This window comes from Ranitomeya variabilis, chromosome 4, assembly GCF_051348905.1.
Source record: "Ranitomeya variabilis isolate aRanVar5 chromosome 4, aRanVar5.hap1, whole genome shotgun sequence".
In the NCBI taxonomy this organism is placed as follows: domain Eukaryota; kingdom Metazoa; phylum Chordata; class Amphibia; order Anura; family Dendrobatidae; genus Ranitomeya; species Ranitomeya variabilis.
Genome location: NC_135235.1, coordinates 695,145,426 through 695,171,301, shown reverse-complemented (window position 1 = coordinate 695,171,301; position 25,876 = coordinate 695,145,426). Strand labels below are relative to the sequence as shown.

The 25,876-nt window shown below is 43.9% G+C and overlaps 1 protein-coding gene across 3 annotated transcripts in view; it reads left to right on the top strand.

Moving 5' to 3' along the window:
- Nucleotides 1-25,876, top strand: part of LOC143767657 (uncharacterized) — a 104,559-nt gene that overhangs the window by 75,829 nt on the left and 2,854 nt on the right. The window contains exons 1-6 of one of the 3 annotated variants that reach the window (XM_077256117.1): nucleotides 9,460-9,529; nucleotides 9,773-9,914; nucleotides 10,044-10,223; nucleotides 10,306-10,429; nucleotides 10,509-10,606; nucleotides 10,803-10,893. In XM_077256117.1, the coding sequence (XP_077112232.1) occupies nucleotides 9,837-9,914; nucleotides 10,044-10,223; nucleotides 10,306-10,429; nucleotides 10,509-10,606; nucleotides 10,803-10,893 (571 nt within the window). In that variant the 5' untranslated portion in view covers nucleotides 9,460-9,529; nucleotides 9,773-9,836. Of the gene's footprint in view, nucleotides 1-9,459; nucleotides 9,678-9,772; nucleotides 9,915-10,043; nucleotides 10,224-10,305; nucleotides 10,430-10,508; nucleotides 10,607-10,802; nucleotides 10,894-25,876 lie in introns of those variants that run through there. The other 2 variants (XM_077256119.1, XM_077256116.1) reach the window with 2 other exon arrangements.

The window sequence follows — 25,876 nt, the reverse complement described above, 5'->3', positions numbered from 1 at the left end:
TGCGCATAACAATGAAAGAGGCCCCAGACAGGTCGGTGACACATGGTATAATTGATGTAAATAATTTTATTGTCTTATCAACTGAATATAGCAAATAGTGCTGTGATATAATATACCAGAATAGAGCAGGTGGAATTAGGTATAACAAAGGACGGAAGGACGTGACGATCCAGAGCGAGGTGATGATAAGTGAGTGGAACGGTGCCCGTGATCCATAGTGATGGTAATTTCAATAGAGGCAACTCTGAAGGGACAAAGAAGAGCGAATTAATAACAATGCATGTCACTGAAGATATCACTTATACAAATGCCATGAGTTCATAGTCGCGGTTCAGACCGCTGGGAGAAAGGGTTTCCAGGGTATGTATCCAGAAAGCCTCTTTCTTTTTAAGTAGAGTGACTCTGTCTCCTCCTCGTCTAGGAGGTGGTACATGATCTATAACCTGGTATTTCAGTTGTGAAATAGTATGTCCCTGTGTGTGGAAGTGGTATGGAATAGGGAGGAGTAGGTTACTGGTACGGATAGTACTCTTGTGCTTTGAGATCCTATCTCTAACCGATTGTGTGGTTTCACCAATGTAAAGTAGTCCGCACGGGCACTTGATGAGATATATGACGTAGGAAGACTCACAGGTGAAAAAATGCTTAATGTGGAATGTTTTACCAGACCTGGGATGTTGAAAACTGTTCCCTTTTTGAATGTTATTGCATTGTGCGCAATGTAGGCACGGGTAGGTGCCAGTTTTGGGTCGTGAGAGGAAGGTCTGTCTATGTGGGTGTTTAGACCCAATATCAGCTCTAACCAGGTTGTCTCTCAGGTTCGGAGGTCTCCTAAAGCATGGTAAAAAGGGCTCTCTGAACTCTGGTATGTCAGGATGGGCCGTGGACCGGAGATGCCAGTGTCTCCTGATGGTTTTATGGAGAATGAAAGAAAAAGGGTGGTATGAATGGACAAAGGGGATGCGTTTGTCCGGGGTCCTCCTAGCTGGTCGAGGGGGAGGGTTTTTTGATTCTGTCAAGAGGGTGGGGGGATAGCCCCTACTCCGAAATTTAGTAGTCATGTCTTGTAAGCGTGTTTCACAGAGTGTTGCATTTGGGACTATACGTCTGACTCTTTGATATTGTGACAGGGGGATGGAACGTTTGGTAGAGGGTGGGTGAAAACTTTGGTAGTGCAGCAGGCTGTTTCGATCGGTTGGTTTCGTATAAAGATCGGTGGTTAGTAAGCCTGTTGGGTCCTTGAGCACCATAGTATCCAGAAAATTGATGGCATTCTGATCATGGCTAATGGTGAACTTAATGCCTGGCCAGGCATCATTGAGGAACAAGAAGAATTCCTGCAAGGACTCCAATGTGCCCCCCCACATGCAAAAAATATCATCTATATAACGTTTCCATAATGTGACGTTATCGATAAACAAGGGATGTCTGTAGATGATGGATGTTTCAAAAAGTGCCATATACGTATTAGCGTAAGGGGGCGCTACATTGGAGCCCATTGCTGTACCCGTGTCTGTAAGTAGAAGGAGTCCTGGAAAAGAAAATAATTATTGTATAGTACCGTAGACAATAAGTCAATGCAAAGATTGATTTGTTCGGTTTCTAACCCTGCGGTAGTGAGAGACTGATGTACTGCATTAATCCCATTCAAATGTGTGATAGACGTGTATAAGTCTTTAACGTCAAGGGTAACTAGTAGAGTGTGAGGAGGTACCCTGTGTATATGCCTGATACACTCTAGAAAGTCCCCCGTGTCCAAAATGAAAGATGCTGATTTTTGAGTAATAGGTGTGAGTATTTTTTCAAGGTACCGTGATAGTGGTGAAAGAATAGAGTCCGTGGACGCTACTATCGGCCTCCCAGGGGGATTGGCTAGATCTTTATGAATTTTCGGTAGAGTGTAAAATACCGGTGTAATGGGGTTCTTCTTTCTTAAAAAATCACTCGTTTTGGAGTCTAGAATACCCAAATTAGAGTATTTGGCGATGATTTTCTCAATTTTACCCCTAATCTCTATAGAAGGATCCCTTGAAAGTGGATCATATATAGAGGTATTGTTCAGCTGGCGATGGATCTCTGCAACATAATGTATTTTGTCAATTACGACTAGGGCACCCCCCTTGTCTGCTGGCTTAATGACGAGGTTGGGGTCCTTTTGTAATGTTGCAAGTGCCTGCTGTTCTGCTGCCGAGAGATTAGAGGGATAATGTAATCTACCTTTCTCAATGTCGTCCCGGATAGTGTGAAATGAGTCCTGGACGAAGCCAATAAAGGCCTCTACAGCGTGAGAGCCCTGGGGTGGGCGGAAGGTACTCTTCTCACGGAGACCCAGTGTCATTATGGACATGGGGTTAGTACAGGGGGGAAGCGGGGTAATAGGAGAGGAAGCAAAATGGGTTTTGAGTCTTAATAACCGAAAAAAGCGTTGTAAATCCATCTCTAAATCAAAGGTTTAGGACACTGGCATCTCCTGTCCACGGCCCATCCTGACATACCAGAGTTCAGAGAGCCCTTTTTACCATGCTTTAGGAGACCTCCGAACCTGAGAGACAACCTGGTTAGAGCTGATATTGGGTCTAAACACCCACATAGACAGACCTTCCTCTCACGACCCAAAACTGGCACCTACCCGTGCCTACATTGCGCACAATGCAATAACATTCAAAAAGGGAACTTTCTTATTTTAGCACAGATGTGTGCAGCCATTATCTATTATTATATATGTATTTTTTTTGGCTTTGCACCATCACTTATAACCATTATATGTACTGTTCAGTCAGTTTACCCATTGTTATTATATGTTATTTTTCTGACTTGAACGTCCCGCCCTTCACCATACCTGTGATTTTTAATTACATCTTAACACTATTGGTTCTGAGCCTCCCTATAAAAATAGGCTTTATCGTGTCATTAGCCACAAGCATGTGTTCACATTGGGCAGTAGCTCAGAGACCATAGGTGAGTGTTCACACCAGACAGGCAGTGTAGTTACCCATTCAATCTGACATTACCTTGTCGTTGGTGAATGGGCTCACAATATTTGGCCAAATCTTGTGCTAAAATCTCATGTTTGTTCATAAAATTCATAAGCCATTATGCTATTCCTATTTCCTAGATTTCAAACTTTCTTATTTTAGCACAGATGTGTGCAGCCATTATCTATTATTATATATGTATTTTTTTTGGCTTTGCACCATCACTTATAACCATTATATGTACTGTTCAGTCAGTTTACCCATTGTTATTATATGTTATTTTTCTGACTTGAACGTCCCGCCCTTCACCATACCTGTGATTTTTAATTACATCTTAACACTATTGGTTCTGAGCCTCCCTATAAAAATAGGCTTTATCGTGTCATTAGCCACAAGCATGTGTTCACATTGGGCAGTAGCTCAGAGACCATAGGTGAGTGTTCACACCAGACAGGCAGTGTAGTTACCCATTCAATCTGAGATTACCTTGTCGTTGGTGAATGGGCTCACAATATTTGGCCAAATCTTGTGCTAAAATCTCATGTTTGTTCATAAAATTCATAAGCCATTATGCTATTCCTATTTCCTAGATTTCAAACTTTCTTATTTTAGCACAGATGTGTGCAGCCATTATCTATTATTATATATGTATTTTTTTTGGCTTTGCACCATCACTTATAACCATTATATGTACTGTTCAGTCAGTTTACCCATTGTTATTAAACACCCACATAGACAGACCTTCCTCTCACGACCCAAAACTGGCACCTACCCGTGCCTACATTGCGCACAATGCAATAACATTCAAAAAGGGAACAGTTTTCAACATCCCAGGTCTGGTAAAACATTCCACATTAAGCATTTTTTCACCTGTGAGTCTTCCTACGTCATATATCTCATCAAGTGCCCGTGCGGACTACTTTACATTGGTGAAACCACACAATCGGTTAGAGATAGGATCTCAAAGCACAAGAGTACTATCCGTACCAGTAACCTACTCCTCCCTATTCCATACCACTTCCACACACAGGGACATATTATTTCACAACTGAAATACCAGGTTATAGATCATGTACCACCTCCTAGACGAGGAGGAGACAGAGTCACTCTACTTAAAAAGAAAGAGGCTTTCTGGATACATACCCTGGAAACCCTTTCTCCCAGCGGTCTGAACCGCGACTATGAACTCATGGCATTTGTATAAGTGATATCTTCAGTGACATGCATTGTTATTAATTCGCTCTTCTTTGTCCCTTCAGAGTCGCCTCTATTGAAATTACCATCACTATGGATCACGGGCACCGTTCCACTCACTTATCATCACCTCGCTCTGGATCGTCACGTCCTTCCGTCCTTTGTTATACCTAATTCCACCTGCTCTATTCTGGTATATTATATCACAGCACTATTTGCTATATTCAGTTGATAAGACAATAAAATTATTCACATCAATTATACCATGTGTCACCGACCTGTCTGGGGCCTCTTTCATTGTTATGCGCACCTTATCTACGCATATGGGGCAATTTTCTAATCATTTTCCCTCCAGATGTCCCTCTCTGATTAGCTCACACGTTAGCCCCCTTTTATTATACATAGGGCTTCCCTTGTACATACTACATCTATCCACATTATAACATCACCATAGTTATGTACACCAGGGTCATTCTTATTAATTAACATCAAACCCATTATGCACTTTTAGTCCATGTATCCAGCATACACACTTGCGCTTATCAACATGCGCAGTAGTATGCTTATCATCTTTTCTCCACCTTCAAGATGGTGATTTCATATAACCACTTAGGTGACCGGCTACTTCCGGTATGCCACTTCCGCCCCTCTTCGCTCACACACAGAGCGGTATAGTGTTACTTTAGCCCCCTTTCCCTATCCCCCCCTTGCGCATTTATTATAAACAGAGACTTTGGGCCCCCCTCTCAATATATATATTCGGCTCACACACTTGCGCATATGCGCAATACAACATTTAACATTACTCCTCCACCTCCAAGATGGCGATTTCAGGCCACCATTCATGTGACCGGCCACTTCCGGTGCGTCACTTCTGCCCATTTCCTCTCACATACAGAGCGGTATAGCGCTCTAATAGTCTCCTTTTCCACGCCCTTCTGGCGCTTTTACTATAAATAGAGCCCCTTAGCCCTCCCCTTTACACCACATACAGCGGTGGACGCCGCGATGATAAGCCCATACACAGGTAATTATGTATACCTTCCTCCACCTCAGACGAACCTTCCAAGATCAGTTCAAGGAGCCTCCTTTCTCATTCCTTCCCCTCTCTTACCCTTTTCAGGCTAAATACCTTTCTCCCACTATTGGGGAGTCCGTACTATATCGACTCATCTTCCTGGTAGGTATTAGAACATGTTTCTACCCCCCTGTGTGATACTCTCTGTGATGTCTGCTTACTCTGGTCCACATCTACTCCCAGACAGGTCATATAGTCACCTTCCCCTGACATTATCCCAAATTACGGTACGTACTTCTTGCCACGTTATAGGTCACTCTTCCACGCGCATAAACCTCACGCACTACCATAAACTGCCATAGTAATGTGCATTGCATATATTGTATATACTTTGGTTTTGTTATATTCTGTATTTTCCCAATGTTTTATTGTATATATACACTTGTTTCAGTTACTGATGAAGGTCCCGTTGCGAGACCGAAACGTTTTTGTTGGATTTGGGACGCAATAAATCTGTTTGTTTCCTCACACCATCAAGTTGAGTGCCGGGTTTTGTATTTTAAGCAATCACTGTTATGACCTGGTGATTACGGAGCAGTACTGAAATAACCTGGTGGGTAAAACAAATAATGTACAAGCTCTGAGGAGGTGGTAGCTTTACTGACCGCAATCCCTACTCCTAACACCAACACTAGAAATAGCCGTGGGACGTTCCTATCTCTGCCTAGACGCCTCTTCACAGCCTAAGAACTAACTACCCCTGAAGATGGAAACGGAAAACTATCTCGTCTCAGAGAAACCCCCAAAAGGAAAGATAGCCCCCACAAATATTGACGGTGAGTGGAGAGGGAAATGACAAACTCAGAAATGAAACTAGATTTTAGCAAAGGAGGCCAATACTATTTAAATAGACAGAGATAGAAAAGGATACTGTGCGGTAAGTATAAAAACTAAATATCCACGCAGAGTTTACAAAAATAACCTCCACACCGACTCACGGTGTGGAGGAGCAAATCTGCTACCCCAGAGCTTCCAACTAGCCGGAATATTTCATCATGACAAGCTGGACAAAAAAGACATAACTTAAACTAGAACAGAAGGTCAAAAGCAGGGAAACACCCAAGAACTAGCAGAACTTATCTTAAGCTGAAATGGACTGGCCAACAGAGAACATCCAGGAGAGGACTGAATCCAACAGAAAAACATTGACAGCTGGCATCGACTACAGACTAGAGCCCAGTTAAATAACAAGGCCAGGGAACCGATTAGTGAAAGCAGCTGCTAAGTTCCACTCGAAACCACCAGAGGGAGCCCAAGAGCAGAACTTCCAAAAATACTATTCGTAACCACAGGATGGAGCACTAGAACGGAATTCACAACAGTCTGCATTCCAAATGGCGCTCCTTCCCTTCCGAGTTCTGCCATGCGCCCAAACGGTGGTTTCCCCCCACATATGGGGTATCAGCGTACTCCGGATAAATTGGACAACTTTTTGGGTCCAGTTTCTCTTGTTACCCTTGGGAAAATAATAATTTGAGGGGCTAAAAAAAACATTTTTGTAGGAAAAAAGTGATTTTTTATTTTCACGGCTCTTCGTTATAAACTGTAGTGAAATACTTGGGGGTTAAAAGTTCTCACAACACATCTAGATAAGTTCCTTGGGGGGTCTAGTTTCCAATATGCGGTCACTTGTGGGGGGTTTCTACTGTTTAGGTACATTAGGGGCTCTGCAAACGCAATGTGACGCCTGCAGACCATTCCATCTAAGTCTTCATTCCAAATGGCGCTCCTTCTCTTCTGAGCTCTGCCATGCGCCCAAACGGTGGTTACCCCCCACATATGGGGTATCAGTGTACTCAGCACAAATTGCACAACAACGTTTGGTGTCCAATTTATCCTGTTACCCTTGGGAAAATACAAAACTGGGGGCTAAAAAATAATTTTTGTGGAAAAAAAAAGTTTATTTTCACGGCTCTGCATCATAAACTGTAGTGAAACACTTGGGGGTTCAAAGCTCTCACAACACATCTAGATAAGATCCTTAGGTGGTATACTTTCCAAAATGGGGGGGTTTCAATGTTTAGGCACATCAGGGGCTCTCTAAATGCAGCATGGCGTCCCATCTTAATTTCAGCCAATTTTGCATTGAAAAGTCAAACGGCGCTCCTTCCTTTCCGAGCTCTGTCATGCACCCAAACAGTAGTTTACCCCCACATATGGGGTGTCAGCTTACTCAGGACAAATTGCACAACAACTTTTGTGGTACAAATTCTTCTGGTACCCTTGGGAAAATAAAAATTGGGGGTGAAAAGTTTATTTTTGTGAGGAAGCGACATACTTTGCACGCGAAACGCGCGTTGGGGATCTTGACACAGGCTGGAGGAGGACGCCTCACCTTATTATGGGTAAACGGAATTATCTTTTAAGTATACCAATGAGGGATTAAGCGGTCTGTAGTATGTGATGTGGATATTGGGTTTTGATAGTGGCAATCGGCACCTTATTGCATCAACTATCCACAGCAGATGGTGTGAATGCGGCAATATAAGGGGGAAGGAATCTGCTTGGGCAGTAATATATTTACTTTGGTGACTATTCAAGCATGTAATATAAAAGAAGTATGATGACCCCCCATTGTTTGTTCAGCACCTTTAGTCAGACCTACTCTACCCTGTGTCATATTTAACACTTTAGAGTGATTCACATGAATTTATATTAATGACCTTTTGTATTTATGTTTAATTTTATGGCATCAAATAAAAAGAGCTATTTAATCTGAATTAATAGTTTTGGTATGTTATTTACTCATTGTCCTCCTGATAAATGAGTATCATGGACCTGCCTGTTGTGTTCCTTGGTCTTCATGATGCTCTCTGTGCTTCAAACAGAACCCTGAGACTATCACAGAGCAGGTGCATTTATACAGAGACGTGATTACACACAGGTGGATTATATTTATCATCATTAGGCATTTAGGACAACATTGGATCATTCAGAGATCCACAATGAACTTCTGGAGTGAGTTAGCTGCACTGAAAGTAAAGGGGCTGAATAATATTGCACGCCCCACTTTTCAGTTTTTGAATTTCCACAAAAATTTAAAATAACCAATAAATTTCTTCAACTTCACAACTGTGTTCCACTTGTTGTTGATTCTTCACCAAAAAGTTACATTTGGTATCTTTATATTTGAAGCATGATATGTGGGAAAAGGTTGAAAAGTTCCAAGGGGGCCGAATACTTTCGCAAGGCACTGTATATATATATATAGGTTACTTCGGCTCCAAATGTTTTATTGTTTAGGTTGCACGGCAGTGAAGAAAGGATTACAAGATTCAAGGCTTTACCGGTCAGGAGTTTTTGTATACTGTCCTTTAGCATAATAATAAGGACCAGTTCAGAAGAGGGTAAGTTGTATTTAGATTTTATCTCACTGAATGTGAGGAATTTAATCCCATTGTGAATATTCCCAATTCTCTGTGATTGTATTCAGGGACCCGGCTGAAATAAGCCCCTAGAATACCGGCACCTCCGGGGAGGAGATTGTATGTTTGCATGACCCCTGACTGCTATCAGTTCGGCAGTTAGCTTGTGCTCCTGTGAGTCTAACAGGGCGCAGTGCTTTCCTTTCACGGCTACGCTGTGAAGTAACAGAGCTAGCCTATACCGCCAAATAGTGCCGCCATTCACTAGCAGCAGGTTCTCCTGCACGGTGGACCCCGGGCTGCGAACGCACCAATAATAATAAACATCTATATTTACTCGGTGCGTTCCGCTAGCCCTAACATACACAGATAGGAATAATAGAGGGAAATATTCGGGAACAATACATGTAATATTGAGATGGATCCAATCATTGTTTTATAAAAAAAAAAATCTACTTATAAAACGAACAAAGCTCCGCTCCATACACACACGGCTCTGCTCAGTACAAACATGGCTCCTGTCCATACACAAACAACTCAGCACCGTACAACCTGTACACAGGCAGCTTCTCTCCATATATCTCGTACACACACGACTCTGCTCCATACACCTCATACACACGACTCTGCTCTCGTACACACACGGCTCCACTACATCCACACTGTAAACCCCTCCTGACCCCACACATAAACGTCCCCTCATCCAGCACCATGACAACCAGCACAGCAGAGTCCTGCATACACTGAGGCCCCTGATCATGTGACCCCTGACTCCTCCCCTCCTGTGACCTCATCACAGGTCCTGTACACACAGAAAAGCCATATATGTGGGTTGAGCCTAGACCCCCGGAAATGACTTCACACCTGGAAGGAGCCCATACACTCTAGCTTCTACCCATATATGTGGAGTGCGCGAGGTAGGTGCTGGAGGCTCCATTATTCTCTATGTGGAGTGCGGCTCTGCGGGTGGAGGTCGGTGCTGGAGGCTCCATTATTCTCTATGTGGAGTGCGGCTCTGCGGGTGGAGGTCGGTGCTGGAGGCTCCAAAGAAGAAAACTAAATAGTGTAAAATAATCTCATATGTTTCCCTTATTATCTCCAGTAATTGTATTATTACACAGGATTTTTATGATATTACATCGGCTCATCTTCTCATTCAGGTCTCGGATCTTCTCAGTGAAGATCTTTCCATAGAAGAGAATTTTTTTGGCTTATCCATCAAAGATGAATATGGACAGAGACAAGATGGCGGAGAGGATATTACACCTCACCCTAGAGATCCTCTTCCGGCTTACTGGAGAGGTGAGAGATTCTGATGACGTCACATTACATCATTCTTATCTATGGGAATAACAGATGGACAGAACTGGAGAGGTGAGGACTCTGGAAATGTCTGTAGTGAGATTTATTAATGTGTCTCTCCATAACCAGGATTACATAGTAGTGAAGAAGACCTCTAGTGAGCGCTGTCAGGACCCTGTGTCTGAGGGATGGGGAAGACCCCTGAGCCCAATCACGGGGCCTCCACCTCACCCCCTGATACATAAGGACATCAATGACCAGAAGATCCTAGAACTCACCTACAAGATGATTGAGCTGCTGACTGGAGAGGTGACACTGCTGGGAATGCTGGGACATTATACAGTAATGCTATGAAGGGATCGGGGGATGACGGTATCATTGTATGTGTCAGGTTCCTATAAGGTGTCAGGATGTCGCTGTCTATTTCTCCATGGAGGAGTGGGAGTATTTAGAAGGACTCAAAGATCTGTACAAGGACGTCATGATGGAGGTTCCCCAGCCCCTCACATCACCAGGTAATAGGACTAAATACACACGGCCTATAATTATCTGTATGTAAAGAATGAATTCAGTCCCTGTATGTGTTTCCTCCAGATCTATCCAGTAAGAGGACAACACCAGAGAGATGTCCCCGTCCTCTTCTTCCACAGGACTGTAAACAAGAAGATCCCAGTGTTCCTCAGGATCATCAGGTAGATGGAGAGAAGGTGTCAGGAGATCTCCCCTATGATGTGTAGACGGTTGTGAAGGTCTTGTGCTCAGTCTTGTTTTATCCACCAGTTTTATGTTTTATACTTGTGTAATCATAACAGTGGAGATGGCAGGATTAGAGCTGATCACATATGTGACTTCTTCGTCTCTCTGTGATTGATACAATATATGTTTCAGGGTGAAGATCTGACCCATATTAATACTACAGAGACACATGTGACGGGTGATGAGCGGTGTAAAGAGGAGATTCCTACTTGTGACCACCCAGGTGAGTAGAAACCACTAAGTATAGAGAAGTAAAGAAGTAGTTCAGTCATGTCACACTATCCAAATGACTGGGTATTGAAAGCTTTTTTCTATAGAGCTTACAATCTGGGAAATCCACCTACCAACATAAATTAGGAGGCACTGACCATTACCTGTCCAGGTCTGTAAACTACAAAGCCAAATGACAAAGACAAAAGAGCACCACGCAGTCATAGAGTCCAAACATAGAACAACACTTTATTGGATAAAATTATACATATAACAACCAGAGAGTTAGTGTTAGAAAGGGCTAAAAGATGACAAAAATGCCAGCAGCAACATGTGAACAATAAACCAGCCCAAGGTACGGCGATCCCCAGCTGCAGAGAATTTAAAGTATACTATAAAAAGATGGTATATAGTGCAATTCACAGAGGCACAGCCCCACAGGATAGCAGAACTTCATCCAGAGTACATGGAAGAAATGTAAATAAACCAGTGATTATACAGGTAAAGGCACATAAATGAACTACTACACATCACCTGGTAATAGCGATCCCGTGGTAAACCTCCGCAGTATGGGGACCCCGATCCACCTGACGCGCGTTTCGGTTAGGATACCTTTCTCAGGGGGGCACGTACATAGAATGGGCATAGAGGAGTATATATAGGAAACCCATAATGGAGACTGCACGCCACCGCAACACACTGCTTCCGCCCAGTCCAGCACGCCAAACAACGACGACCGGAAACGCATGGGGCCCCATGTGATCCGGAAGTACATGCGCGGCTGTCAGAGAAGGACGGAGCAGTAACAGAGCGGCGCATGCGCCTAAAGTGATCAGTGCGTAGACGCCATCTACAATAGGGGCAATGGAAAGGGCAAACAGAAGCGTTTAGAAGCAACTATTAGCGTAGAAGGACAACAAGGAGATATGCAGATATAACAGCATATCAAATAAAACATACGGACAAATGCAGTTATAAAAATGAATTGTACAAAGAGATAGACACATTGGCCAAGAGGAGACTGTGACCACTTTACATAATATAATATATCAAATAATAATATAAAATACAATGACCATAAACAAAACAATATAACATGGTACAGTCCCACAAGGCACATGAGCATTGATGATAGCATCATAAAAAGTAATAACAGTACTAACAGCTTGTCCGCATATGTCCCCTACACCCCAATGGGGAAGGGAAGAACCCAAACGATGGCTTTATCAGGGTAGGGAAAAATGACAAAAATAGCAGTCCATCAGCTTCAATTTCCATGTCACATAGTCCAGATGAGTTCCAAAAGCACAATAACCAATTCAGTATAGCGATATGGGAATCCTAAGTAATAAAAAGGTGAATTAAAAACAGAACAACAATAAAAGAATTAAAACAAAATGTGCACAAATTGCAAGAAGGCACACTAAGCACACCAGTGCAGCGACTACAGGAAGGGAGCATAACTAATGTTCTCATTCAGACCTGCAGGGTATACGGTATTGAGGGACCAAATCCAATGTGTTTCCAGTTGGCCCAAACGTTTAAACAAATTCCCGTCACGGATATTAACATTGAGCATATTTATACCCCGCACCCTAAAAAGGGAACTGTCGCTATGATGTTTAGTCCTGAAATGTCTTGGGATTGTTTTGAGGCCAAATGACAGCGTAATGTTGTGAATTAGACTTTTTTGGCTCCCTCTTGTGGTCACTAGTGATATGACTCTGGGATTGTCTTTCCCTAGTTTGGCACCCACCTGGGTCGTTAGTCCAGGGGTGTTGCTATATAAACTTCCTGAATTCTCAGTCTGGTGCCTGGCATCGTTGTAATCAGTTCCTTTCTGTTTGCTCCTGTCTGCTGGTCGTGGTTCTTGCTAAATTAAGCTAAGTCCTGCTTCCTTGTTTTTTGGTTATTTGCATTGCTCTTATTTATTTGTCCAGCTTGTACTAAATGTGATTCCTGATTTTGCTGGAAGCTCTAGGGGGCTGGTATCCTCCCCCCGGGCCGTTAGACGGTTCGGGGGTTCTTGTATATCCAGCGTGGAAATTTTGATAGGGTTTTTGCTGACCGTATAAGTCATCTTACTATATTCTGCTATTAGTCAGTGGGCCTCTCTTTGCTAAATATCTAGTTCATTCTTACATTTGTCTTTTCTTCTTACCTCACCGTTATTATTTGTTGGGGGCTTATATCCAACTTTTGGGGTCTTTTCTCTGGAGGCAAGAAAGGTCTATCTTTTCCCTTCTAGGGTTAGTTAGTTCTCCGGCTGGCGCGAGACGTTTAGAACCAACGTAGGCACGTTCCCCGGCTGCTGCTATTTGTGGTGCTAGGATTAGTTATACGGTCAGTCCAGTTACCACTGTCCTATGAGCTGGTTTTTTGTGTTTGCAGACTTGGTAATTACTTCTGAGACCCTCTGCCATTGGGGTCATAACAGTATGCCAGGCCCAAGTTGAATGTTTAATGCATTGCAGAAGTGGGATAATAAGAAAGGAAATTCTGAGTTTTTTTTTTTTTTTTTCTTTCTTCCTCCCCTTTACCTCTGAGTGGCTTGTGCTTGATGCAGACGTGAATGTCCAGACCTTGATTACAAGTGTAGATCAGCTTGCTGCTCGTGTGCAGGGCATACAAGATTTTGTTACTAGTAGTCCTATGTCTGAACCTAAAATACCTATTCCTGAACTGTTCTCTGGAGACCGATTTAAGTTTAGGAATTTCAGGAATAATTGTAAATTGTTTCTGTCTCTGAGACCCCGTTCATCTGGAGACTCAGCTCAGCAAGTTAAAATTGTTATCTCTTTCTTGCGGGGCGACCCTCAGGATTGGGCTTTCTCGCTAGCGCCAGGAGATCCGGCATTGGCAAATATTGATGCGTTTTTTCTGGCGCTCGGATTGCTTTACGAGGAACCCAATCTTGAAATTCAGGCAGAAAAAGCCTTGCTGGCTATTTCTCAGGGCCAGGATGAAGCTGAAGTGTATTGCCAAAAATTTCGGAAATGGTCCGTGCTTACTCAGTGGAATGAGTGTGCTCTGGCCGCTAATTTCAGAAATGGCCTTTCAGAAGCCATTAAGAATGTGATGGTGGGTTTCTCCATTCCTACAAGTCTGAATGATTCCATGGCGCTGGCTATTCAAATTGACCGGCGTTTGCGGGAGCGCAAAGCCGCTAATCCTCTGGTGGTGTTGTCTGAACAAACACCTGATTTAATGCAATGTGGTAGAATTCAGACTAGAAATGAACGGAAAAATCATAGACGTCAGAATGGGTTGTGTTTTTACTGTGGTGGTTCTACACATGTTATATCAGCATGCTCTAAACGCCTAACAAGGGTTGTTAGTCCTGTCGCCATTGGTAATTTGCAACCTAAATTTATTTTGTCTGTGACTTTAATTTGCTCATTGTCCTCCTACCCTGTTATGGCGTTTGTGGATTCAGGTGCTGCCCTGAGTCTTATAAATCTGTCATTTGCCAAGCACTGTGGTTTTGTTCTTGAGCCGTTGGTAAATCCTATCCCTCTTAGAGGTATTGATGCTACGCCATTGGCGGAAAATAAACCGCAGTTTTGGACACAGGTAACCATGTGCATGACTCCTGAACATCGGGAGGTGATTCGTTTTCTTGTGCTGCATAAAATGCATGATTTGGTCGTTTTGGTTCTGCCATGGTTACAGACCCATAATCCAGTCTTGGATTGGAAGGCAATGTCTGTGTCAAGTTGGGGCTGTCAGGGAATTCATGGTGATTCCCCCCCGGTGTCTATTGCTTCCTCTACTCCTTCGGAAGTTCCTGAGTATTTGTCTGATTATCAGGATGTATTCAGCGAGTCCAGGTCCAGTGCTCTCCCTCCTCATAGGGACTGTGACTGCGCTATAGATTTGATTCCAGGTAGTAAATTTCCTAAGGGAAGATTATTTAATCTGTCTGTACCTTAGCATACCGCAATGCGTTCGTATATCAAGGAATCTCTGGAGAAGGGGCATATCCGTCCATCCTCTTCCCCTCTTGGTGCGGGATTCTTTTTTGTGGCCAAGAAGGACGGATCTTTGAGACCTTGTATTGACTATCGGCTTCTGAATAAAATCACTGTTAAATTTCAGTATCCTTTGCCTCTGTTGTCGGACTTGTTTGCCCGGATTAAAGGTGCCAAGTGGTTGACCAAAATAGATCTTCGTGGTGCGTACAACCTTGTGCGCATTAAGCAAGGAGATGAATGGAAAACTGCATTTAATACGCCCGAAGGTCATTTTGAGTACTTGGTGATGCCTTTTGGGCTCTCTAATGCTCCTTCAGTGTTTCAGTCCTTTATGCATGATATTTTCCGGAAGTATCTGGATAAATTTATGATTGTTTATCTGGATGATATTCTGTTTTTTTCTGATGATTGGGACTCGCATGTAGAGCAGGTCAGGATGGTGTTTCAGGTTTTGCGTGAGAATGCTTTGTTTGTTAAGGGCTCAAAGTGTCTCTTTGGAGTACAGAAGGTTCCCTTTTTGGGTTTTATTTTTTCCCCTTCTGCGGTGGAGATGGACCCAGTCAAGGTCCGAGCTATTCATGATTGGACTCAACCCACGTCAGTTAAGAGTCTTCAGAAGTTCTTGGGTTTTGCTAACTTCTACCGTCGTTTTATCGCTAATTTTTCTAGCGTTGTTAAACCTTTGACGGATATGACCAAGAAAGGTTCTGATGTTGCTAACTGGGCTCCTGCAGCCGTGGAAGCTTTCCAAGAGTTGAAGCGCCGGTTTACTTCGGCGCCTGTTTTGTGCCAGCCTGATGTCTCACTTCCCTTTCAGGTTGAAGTGGATGCTTCTGAGATTGGGGCAGGGGCCGTTTTGTCGCAGAGAGGCCCTGGTTGCTCTGTAATGAGACCATGTGCTTTTTTCTCTAGGAAGTTTTCGCCCGCTGAGCGGAATTATGATGTTGGCAATCGGGAGTTGTTGGCCATGAAGTGGGCATTTGAGGAGTGGCGTCATTGGCTCGAGGGTGCTAAGCATCGTGTGGTGGTCTTGACTGATCACAAAAATCTGATGTATCTCGAGTCTGCTAAACGCCTGAATCCTAGACAGACCCGTTGGTCATTGTTTTTCTCCCGTTTTGACTTTGTGGTCTCGTATTTACCAGGTTCAAAGAATGTGAAGGCTGATGCTCTTTCAAGGAGCTTTGTGCCTGACTCTCCTGGAGTCGCAGAACCTGTTGGTATTCTTAAAGAGGGAGTAATCTTGTCAGCCATTTCTCCGGATTTGCGACGTGTGTTGCAGAGATTTCAGGCTGGTAGACCTGACTCTTGTCCACCTGACAGACTGTTTGTTCCTGATAAGTGGACCAGCAGAGTCATTTCCGAGGTTCATTCCTCGGTGTTGGCAGGGCATCCGGGAATTTTTGGCACCAGAGATTTGGTGGCTAGGTCCTTTTGGTGGCCTTCTTTGTCACGGGATGTGCGGTCATTTGTGCAGTCCTGTGGGACTTGTGCTCGAGCTAAGCCTTGCTGTTCTCGTGCCAGCGGGTTGCTCTTGCCCTTGCCTGTCCCGAAGAGGCCTTGGACACACATTTCCTTGGATTTCATTTCAGATCTTCCGGTGTCTCAGGGCATGTCTGTCATCTGGGTGGTATGTGATCGCTTTTCCAAGATGGTCCATTTGGTATCTTTGCCTAAGCTGCCTTCCTCTTCCGATATGGTTCCTTTGTTCTTTCAGAATGTGGTTCGTTTACATGGCATTCCTGAGAATATCGTGTCTGACAGAGGATCCCAGTTTGTTTCCAGGTTCTGGCGATCCTTCTGTGCTAAGATGGGCATTGATTTGTCGTTTTCGTCTGCCTTTCATCCTCAGACTAATGGACAAACGGAGCGAACTAATCAGACTCTGGAGGCTTATTTGAGGTGTTTTGTTTCTGCAGATCAGGATGATTGGGTGACCTTCTTGCCGTTGGCTGAGTTTGCCCTTAATAATCGGGCTAGTTCCGCTACTTTGGTTTCGCCATTTTTCTGCAACTCTGGTTTCCATCCTCGTTTTTCCTCGGGACATGTGGAGCCTTCTGACTGTCCTGGGGTAGATTCTGTGGTGGATAGGTTGCAGCAGATTTGGAATCATGTGGTGGACAACTTAAAGTTGTCACAGGAGAAGGCTCAGCGTTTTGCCAACCGCCGCCGCGGTGTGGGTCCCCGACTTCGTGTTGGGGATTTGGTATGGCTGTCTTCTCGATTTGTTCCTATGAAGGTCTCCTCTCCTAAATTTAAGCCTCGCTTCATCGGTCCTTACAAGATATTGGAAATCCTTAATCCCGTGTCCTTTCGCTTGGATCTTCCTGTGTCGTTTGCCATTCACAACGTGTTCCATAGGTCTTTGTTGCGGCGGTACGTTGTACCTGTGGTTCCTTCTGTTGAGCCTCCTGCTCCGGTGTTGGTTGAGGGCGAGTTGGAGTATGTGGTGGAGAAGATCTTGGATTCTCGTCTCTCCAGGCGGAGGCTTCAGTATCTGGTCAAGTGGAAGGGCTATGGTCAGGAGGATAATTCCTGGGTGGTTGCCTCTGATGTGCATGCGGCCGATTTAGTTCGTGCCTTTCACGCTGCTCATCCTGATCGCCCTGGTGGTCTTGGTGAGGGTTCGGTGACCCCTCCTTAAAGGGGGGGTACTGTTGTGAATTAGACTTTTTTGGCTCCCTCTTGTGGTCACTAGTGATATGACTCTGGGATTGTCTTTCCCTAGTTTGGCACCCACCTGGGTCGTTAGTCCAGGGGTGTTGCTATATAAACTTCCTGAATTCTCAGTCTGGTGCCTGGCATCGTTGTAATCAGTTCCTTTCTGTTTGCTCCTGTCTGCTGGTTGTGGTTCTTGCTAAATTAAGCTAAGTCCTGCTTCCTTGTTTTTTGGTTATTTGCATTGCTCTTATTTATTTGTCCAGCTTGTACTAAATGTGATTCCTGATTTTGCTGGAAGCTCTAGGGGGCTGGTATCCTCCCCCGGGGCCGTTAGACGGTTCGGGGGTTCTTGTATATCCAGCGTGGAAATTTTGATAGGGTTTTTGCTGACCATATAAGTCATCTTACTATATTCTGCTATTAGTCAGTGGGCCTCTCTTTGCTAAATATCTAGTTCATTCTTACGTTTGTCTTTTCTTCTTACCTCACCGTTATTATTTGTTGGGGGCTTGTATCCAACTTTTGGGGTCTTTTCTCTGGAGGCAAGAAAGGTCTATCTTTTCCCTTCTAGGGTTAGTTAGTTCTCCGGCTGGCGCGAGACGTCTAGAACCAACGTAGGCACGTTCCCCGGCTGCTGCTATTTGTGGTGCTAGGATTAGTTATACGGTCAGTCCAGTTACCACTGTCCTATGAGCTGGTTTTTTGTGTTTGCAGACTTGGTAATTACTTCTGAGACCCTCTGCCATTGGGGTCATAACAGCGTAAGTAGACTGTGCTGACAGGTTAGAAAATCACTTGAAGAAAAATATTATAATGGGCCTGTAAGAGAAATCAGAGGGTAACGATGCTGTTACATTTGTAAAGGCGATTCCGATGTCCCAGTGTGGTCATTCTCACTCCTGTGGCACGGATGCCAAAATGCTCAATGTCCCGGCCAGTCGGCGATCTATCTGTTCCCTGTTGTGCCTTCCTGCTTCTCTAGGTCTTCGTACACTCGCTCCGATTCTTAAAGGGGCAGTGCTCGCACTTTGGGAGTTGCTCCAGCCAAAAGCTGGTAGGCATCAGGTACAGGTGCTTCTCACAAAATTGGAATATCATCAAAAAGTTAATTTATTTCAGTTCTTCAATACAAAAAGTGAAACTGATATATTTTAGAGTTCTTACAAGCATAGTGATTTATTTCAAGTGTTTTTCTGTTAATGTTGATGATTATGGCTTACAGCCAATGAAACCCCAAAAGCCATTACTTCAGTCAATTATAATAATTAACGAAAAACACCTGCAAAGGCTTCCTAAGCTTTACAAAAAGTCCCTTAGTCTGTTTCAGTAGCTCCACAATCATGGGAAACACTGCTGACTTGATAAATGTCCATAAAGCAGTCACTGACACTCCACAAGGAGGGGAAGCCACAAAAGGACATTGCTAAAGAAACTGGCTGTTCACAGAGTGCTGTATCCAAGCATATTAATGGAAAGTTGAGTGGAAGGTAAAAGTGTGGTAGAAAAAGGTGCACAAGCAACCGCGATAACCACAGCCTTGAAAGGATTGTTAAGAAAAGGCAATTCAAAAATTTGGGGAAGATTCACAAGGAGTGGACTGCTGCTCGAGTCATTGCTGCAAGAGCCACCACATACAGACGTATCAAGGACATGGGCTACAAGTGTCTCATTCCTTGTCAAGCTACTTGTAACCAACAGACAATGCCAGAAGCGTCTTCCCTAGGCCAAGGAGAAAAAGAACTGGACTGTTGCTCAGTGAGCCAAGGTGGTGTTTTCAGATGAAAGTAAATTTTGCTTTTCATTTAGCAATGAATATCTCAGAGTCTGCAGGAAGAGTGGAGAGACAGACAATCCAAACTGCTTGAGGTCTAGTGTGAAGTTTCCACAATCAGTGATGGTTTGGGGAGCCATGTCATCTGCTGGTGCAGGTCCACTGTGTGTTATCAAGATCAAAGTCAGCGCAGCTGTCTACCAGGAAATTTTAGAGCACTTCATGCTTCCCTCTGCCGACAAGCTTTTTGGAGATGAAAATTTCATTTTCCAGCAGGACTTGGCACCTGTCCACACTGCCAAAAGTACCAATACCTGGTTTAAAAATAACAGTATCACTGTTCTTGATTAGCCAGCAAACTCACCTGACCTTAACCTCATAGAGAATTCATGGGGTATTGTCAAGTGGAAGATGAGACACCAGACCCAACAATGCAGACGAGCTGAAGACTGCTATCAAAGCAACCTGGGCTTCCATAACACCTCAGCAGTGCCACAGGCTGATCGCCTCCATGTCACACCACATTGATGAAGTAATTGATGCAAAAGGAGCCCCAACTAAGTATTGAGCACATTTACTGAGCATACATTTCAGTAGGCCAACATTTTCGATTTTAAAATAATTTTTCAAGCTGGTGTTATAAGGTATTCTAACTTACTGAGATGACTTTTGGGTTTTCATTGGCTGTAAGCCATAATCATCATCATTATCAGAAAGAAACACTTGAAATAGATCACTCTGTTTGTAATGACTCTATGTAATATGTGAGTTTCACTTTTTGTATTGAAGAACTGAAATACATTAACTTTTTGATGATTTTCTGATATTGTGAGAAGCACTTGTATGTAAAGCACCCTCCTTAGGCTGCCGTCACACTATCAGTATTTGGTCAGTATTTTACATCAGTATTTGTAAGCCAAAACCAGGAGTGGCTGATAAATGCAGAAGTGGTGCATATGTTTCTATTAGACTTTTCCTCTTTGTTCCACTCCTGGTTTTGGCTTACAAATACTGTTGTAAAATACTGACCAAATACTGCTATTGTGACGGCAGCGTTAGTAGGGAGGTGCCTGAACAACTCCTGTATTTTCTCTACTTAGTCTGTGTATGTAAGTAGTATGTAGCCAGGTCCTTGGTCCATAACCTGTTCCTGATTCCCATGTTGTCTAAATATGTTCCTGAAACCTGTGTTGATTGAATTAGCACCAGTGTCCTTCCTGGCTTGTCTCAAAATCTGCACTGTTTGAACAAGGATCAGTGTCTGTCATCTGGGTGAGCCAGAATCCATACCATCTGTATATTCTCCTATAGCTGGTCTACCAGTATCCAAATCCTGTACTGCCCGTGACTCCGAATCCATGTCCTTGACTGCCATCCTGACCCATTGGGTGAGCTTCTACAGTACCAGGGACTGCCCAGGACTGTTACCCGACGGCTATCTGCTGTACAAGCCTAACTCCATTATGAGAAGCTCTAGCAAAAACCAAGTAGCCACTCCTGGTTCTTCAACTATCGTCGAGCAGGAGCCTAATCCCTGGCTGCCCCTAGCGATAGACCCTCTTCTAGCTTGAGAAGACACCAAAGAGATCACGCCAGCTATCCTTCCAAGAGAACACCAAGAAGGAACTAGTTGATTACAAGTACTTCCAACCAGACAAAGGGAAATAGTAGAACTATCACCGGCTCCTTGCTGAAGCGACTAAAGGAATTTAAACATCCAGCAAAGGTGTGTTAATCAGCAGTAGTGAAGATCACTGCTATGTCCTAGAGGGAGAAGGATATCACTTTGCAACAGAGATACAAGATCCAGAAATTGCCTGCAGAGCTCAGCGCAATGACCTTCTGTAGCCGGATCCAGAATGACTGACTGATGCACCCGTGACAGTACCCTCCCCTTGTATGAGTGGCCTCCGGACACTCAGGACCTAGTTTCTCAGGATGAGGCATGGAACGAACGAACCAGCCTAGGGGAATTCACCTCTGATTGAGAAACCCACATCCTCTCTTCTGGACCATAACACCTCCAGTGCATGTAGTACAACAGGAAACAACGCTGAAGATGGGAATAAACAATCATCAAAATCTGGAACTCCAAATTACCATCAGTAAGGATTGAGAGAGGCAGCAGGGAGATGACTCAAGAGGTTCTACATATTTATTGAGTAAAGACCTGTGGAACACCTTGTGGATCTTAAGAGCCTGAGGTAACTCAAGAAGAAAAGCTGCAGCGTTAATGACAGTGGTTATTTTAAAGGGACCAATAAACCTAGGTCCCAGCTTCCAGGAAGGGATCTTCAACTTCATATTCCTGGTTGATATCCACAAAAAGTAATTCACATTTAGGTCTGGACCTGTCGAGTGTTTCCTGTCAGCAATACGTTTCTACCTGTCTCCCATGATCCTCAAATTACTCTGAGCCCCTTGCCACACAGAGGAGGAAGATAAAGCAAAACATTCCTCCTCAGGAACTCCTGAAGCCCCCTCCCTCACTAAAAGTACCAAACTGTGGAAGTAAACCGTATGCACAAATAAATAGTGACCTGCCGGTAAATTCTTGGCAATGATTATTAATAGCATACTCGGCCAACGGTAAGGAAGATGCCCAATCCTCCTGGTTTTCAGAGATAAAACACCTGAGATAAGCCTCTAAAATTCTGATTAATGTGTTCGGAATGTCCATGCAACTGAGGATGGAAAGAAGAGGAAAAGAACAGCTGCACCCCAGTCGAGAACAGAAAACTTTCTAGAACTTGGAAACAAATTGGATCATCCGATGTAACACAACATCGGAGGGAACACCGTGAAGCTTCATGATCTCATTATCAAAAACCTGAGCGATAGTCTTAGCATTCAAAAGCAGCATCGGACTAGAGTTCCTTGGGCCCACCAGAGAAAAATCATTCTTGGGGCCCACCATGCAGTTTAAAAATACCACACCGGATAGATCCTATATACCACACCACACACGAGAGCTGACAGATCCTCTATATACTACACCACACAGGAGAGCTGACAGATCCTCTATATACTACACCACACAGGAGAGAAGACAGTTCCTCTATATACAACACCACACGGGAGAGTTGACAGATCCTCTATATACTACACCACACGGGAGAGCTGACAGATCCTCTATATACTACACCACATAGTAGAGATGACAGATCCTCTATATACTACACCACACAGTAGAGCTGACAGATCCTCTATATACTACACCACACGGGAGAGCTGACAGATCCTCTATATACTACACCACACGGGAGAGCTGACAGATCCTCTATATACTACACCACACGGGAGAGCTGACAGATCCTCTATATACCACACCACACAGGAGAGCTGACTTATCCTCTATATACTACACCACACGGGAGAGCTGACAGATCCTCTATATACTACACCACATAGTAGAGATGACAGATCCTCTATATACTACACCACACAGTAGAGCTGACAGATCCTCTATATACTACACCACACGGGAGAGCTGACAGATCCTCTATATACCACACCACACAGGAGAGCTGACTGATCCTCTATATACAACACCACACGGGAGAGCTCACCGATCCTCTACTTGATGGCAATCAGTTATAAGGGTAGGTAAGCAGTACATGCAAGAGATGTAGAAAATAGATTAGCACATAATACAGCTGGTCGAAGACCAGTCAGAGTTTACCTGAATTTAGTAAATGAGGGTTTGGGCAGCCTGGGGAGATGATGGTGTCACGTCCTGCGCCCGACGAGCGCCGTTTCGCATGACTGCTTCTTCATAAAGGGGGGCGTGATGGAGACTAGGTAGGGGAGTAGGTTTTTATATCCTAAGGGCGGGTGTAAAGTAATTAGGAGGGCGGAGTGGTAAGCAGCAGAGGGTGGGAATGGGGAGATTGTCAATGGTCTTTGTTCGGCGCCCATCACTTTTCAAGTGTCACGCCCTGACTTGTTTTGGAGGTCCCATTATTACATCTTTCTGTCTTTTTATATAATATTATCTGTTTTTAACATTGTTAATAAAAAAAAAAAAAAAAAAAATGTATTCACTTATCTTCTAGTCACTTCATACCTTATTAGGTAAACGTTTGTAAGCATCCATGATCGAAGTGCTATTGCCAATTTAATTGTTGGATTATGGGATTAATAAATATATCTGTGCTTAGTAAACAGATTATCTGCAACTTTACTCTAATGGATTTCAAAGCCAGGGAACGCTCCTGGCAGTCTAAGGCATCACATTTTTTCAGACAGGGGACCTCCACCCCTTTCTTGGATACTAATAAAACTGTTAAGGAAACAATTCGACTATATAGGAATGCTCTATACAAGAAGACCAAAATATGGTGGAACAAATCCTCTCTTGAGAATTATATGAACCAACAAATCGTTCCACGTGGTTTGAGGGTACAAGTTCATCCTTCATTTGACTTTAAAGATGAGGTCCAGCTCAAGGGTTATCGGCAGAGTCTTTAAAAAAATAACCTGACTCTGGAAGATCTAACAGTTGGAATGGCAACTTCCGTCATGTTGGTGTTACGGGGAATGGATGCACGCCTTCTGTCTATGGCCACCACACTGCTTCTTCCTGCCTGTTGGGGTGATATGCCTCCTTTCCCATGTGTGCTGCTGTCCTCGCTCTGCATGTCGTTCTGCCAGGTTGGGTCAGATACTTTAGTCATCCACCACCTCGTCCTCCACATCTGCACCCTGCTCCTCCTCCTGACTTTCTGGCAATTGTCTCATCGTCCACCTCTTGTGACACTTTCCCACCATCGCCTTCGTGTGACCGTGGCTGTTTAAATCTTTAGGCATCGCTACATGCGATCTCATGTGGCCCCACTTCAAATTGACCGGCCGAGAGTCCGGAATCTTTAAAGGGTAAACTGATCAGCTCTTCGGAGTGTCCAAGTGCGGGATCATTTGTCTCAGGGCACTCGGCATGATGGTAGGAAGGAAGATCAGGGTGGGTAATATCTGGTCCTCACTCACGGCTACTCATACTTGACCGTGTGGAAGATGTGGTGGTGGCTTAGTGACTGGAAGCATTATTCGCTATCCAACCAACAATCATTTCACAATGCTGTGGCTTCAATAGTGGTGTGCTGCGGTCCCCTAGAAAGTAGGACAGGAAGGTCGAGCGCGAAGATGTGGCTCTTTGTTGTTCACTTTCAGCTGGGCCTCATCCTCTGCGTTCACCATCAGCATCATGGCCACTTCCCCGTCCCTTGCCCCTTGCCTTGCCCATTTTAAATGGACTACTAAAATATTTGAAAAGCTCAATACAAATAATTTTTCTCCAAATAAATCCATGTGATCAGTATGCCTGAAAAGCAAGTATTTGTCAGGCATCCAGATGTAGCAGAGCTGGGCTCGTCTAGACTGTGTGCACATACAACACACAACATACAACATGCACCATGCGACATACAACATGCGACCTACATGTTACGAGATTTGACATGCACAACATACAACATTGACCATGCGACATGCACCATTGCGATGTGCACCACGCGACGTGCGACATGCACCATGCGACGTGCACCATGCGACGTACAACATGCGACATGCAACATACAACATGCAACATACATGTTACATACAACATTTGACATGCACAACATGCAACATTGAACATGCGACATACATCATGCGACATGCGATGTACAACATGCGACATACGACATGCACAATGCGACATACGACATGCGACATGACATGCGACATGACATACGCGACATGACATGCGACATGCCACATGCGACATGCCACATGCGACATGCCACATGCGACATACCACATGCGACATACGACATCCGTTGATATGTATATTAGGGTATGTGGAGGAAATGTTAACTGGCAATACAACTAAAATTGTAATTGCAAGATTGTTTATTGCAAGGAAACTGATTGCAAAATATTGGGTTAGAGAGGAGCCTGCGTCCGGACGCAAATTCATTGCTCAAAAGAGCCACATAATTGAATTTGAGAAAAGTATTTACACCAGGAGAGACGGCTGGATTTATTCTCTTCATTATGGCTGCCGTGGATGGATAGGATTAATTAATGTTATACCAGTATAGAGTACAACTTTTGGTAAACTGGAACTCTGGTTGATATTGTCAACTATGGATGAATTATTGTTTCCACCTGATATGGTCTCCATGGGGGGGGGGGGGGGGTTAATTTACTGTAAAACATAAAATGAGTATGAACATGTGAACTGTTGTGAATCTTATGGTTAATAGAAATTTATCTGATTAAAAAAGGTGTGGTGCTTTCCAATTGTCTAAAACAGGGAGCAGATTACTGCAGCTGACAGCACACATGCCCATACTGCCAGACTGGATGGTACTACAGATGACAGGCTCCCTAATCTTAGTGGCTGGATAGACCCTGCACTGCCAACAGCTTCTGGTTCCAACCCCATCTCTGTTACCAGCATCGCCTGCAGAATGAGTAAGCCGCGTCTGGTGTCCAAAGCAGACATTGCAGGAGCAGATACCAGAGGAGATGGGAAACACCATTTGCAGAATCCCTAATATGACAAAATTTGCAGAATCCCTAATATGACAAAATTGCAGAAAACCAGA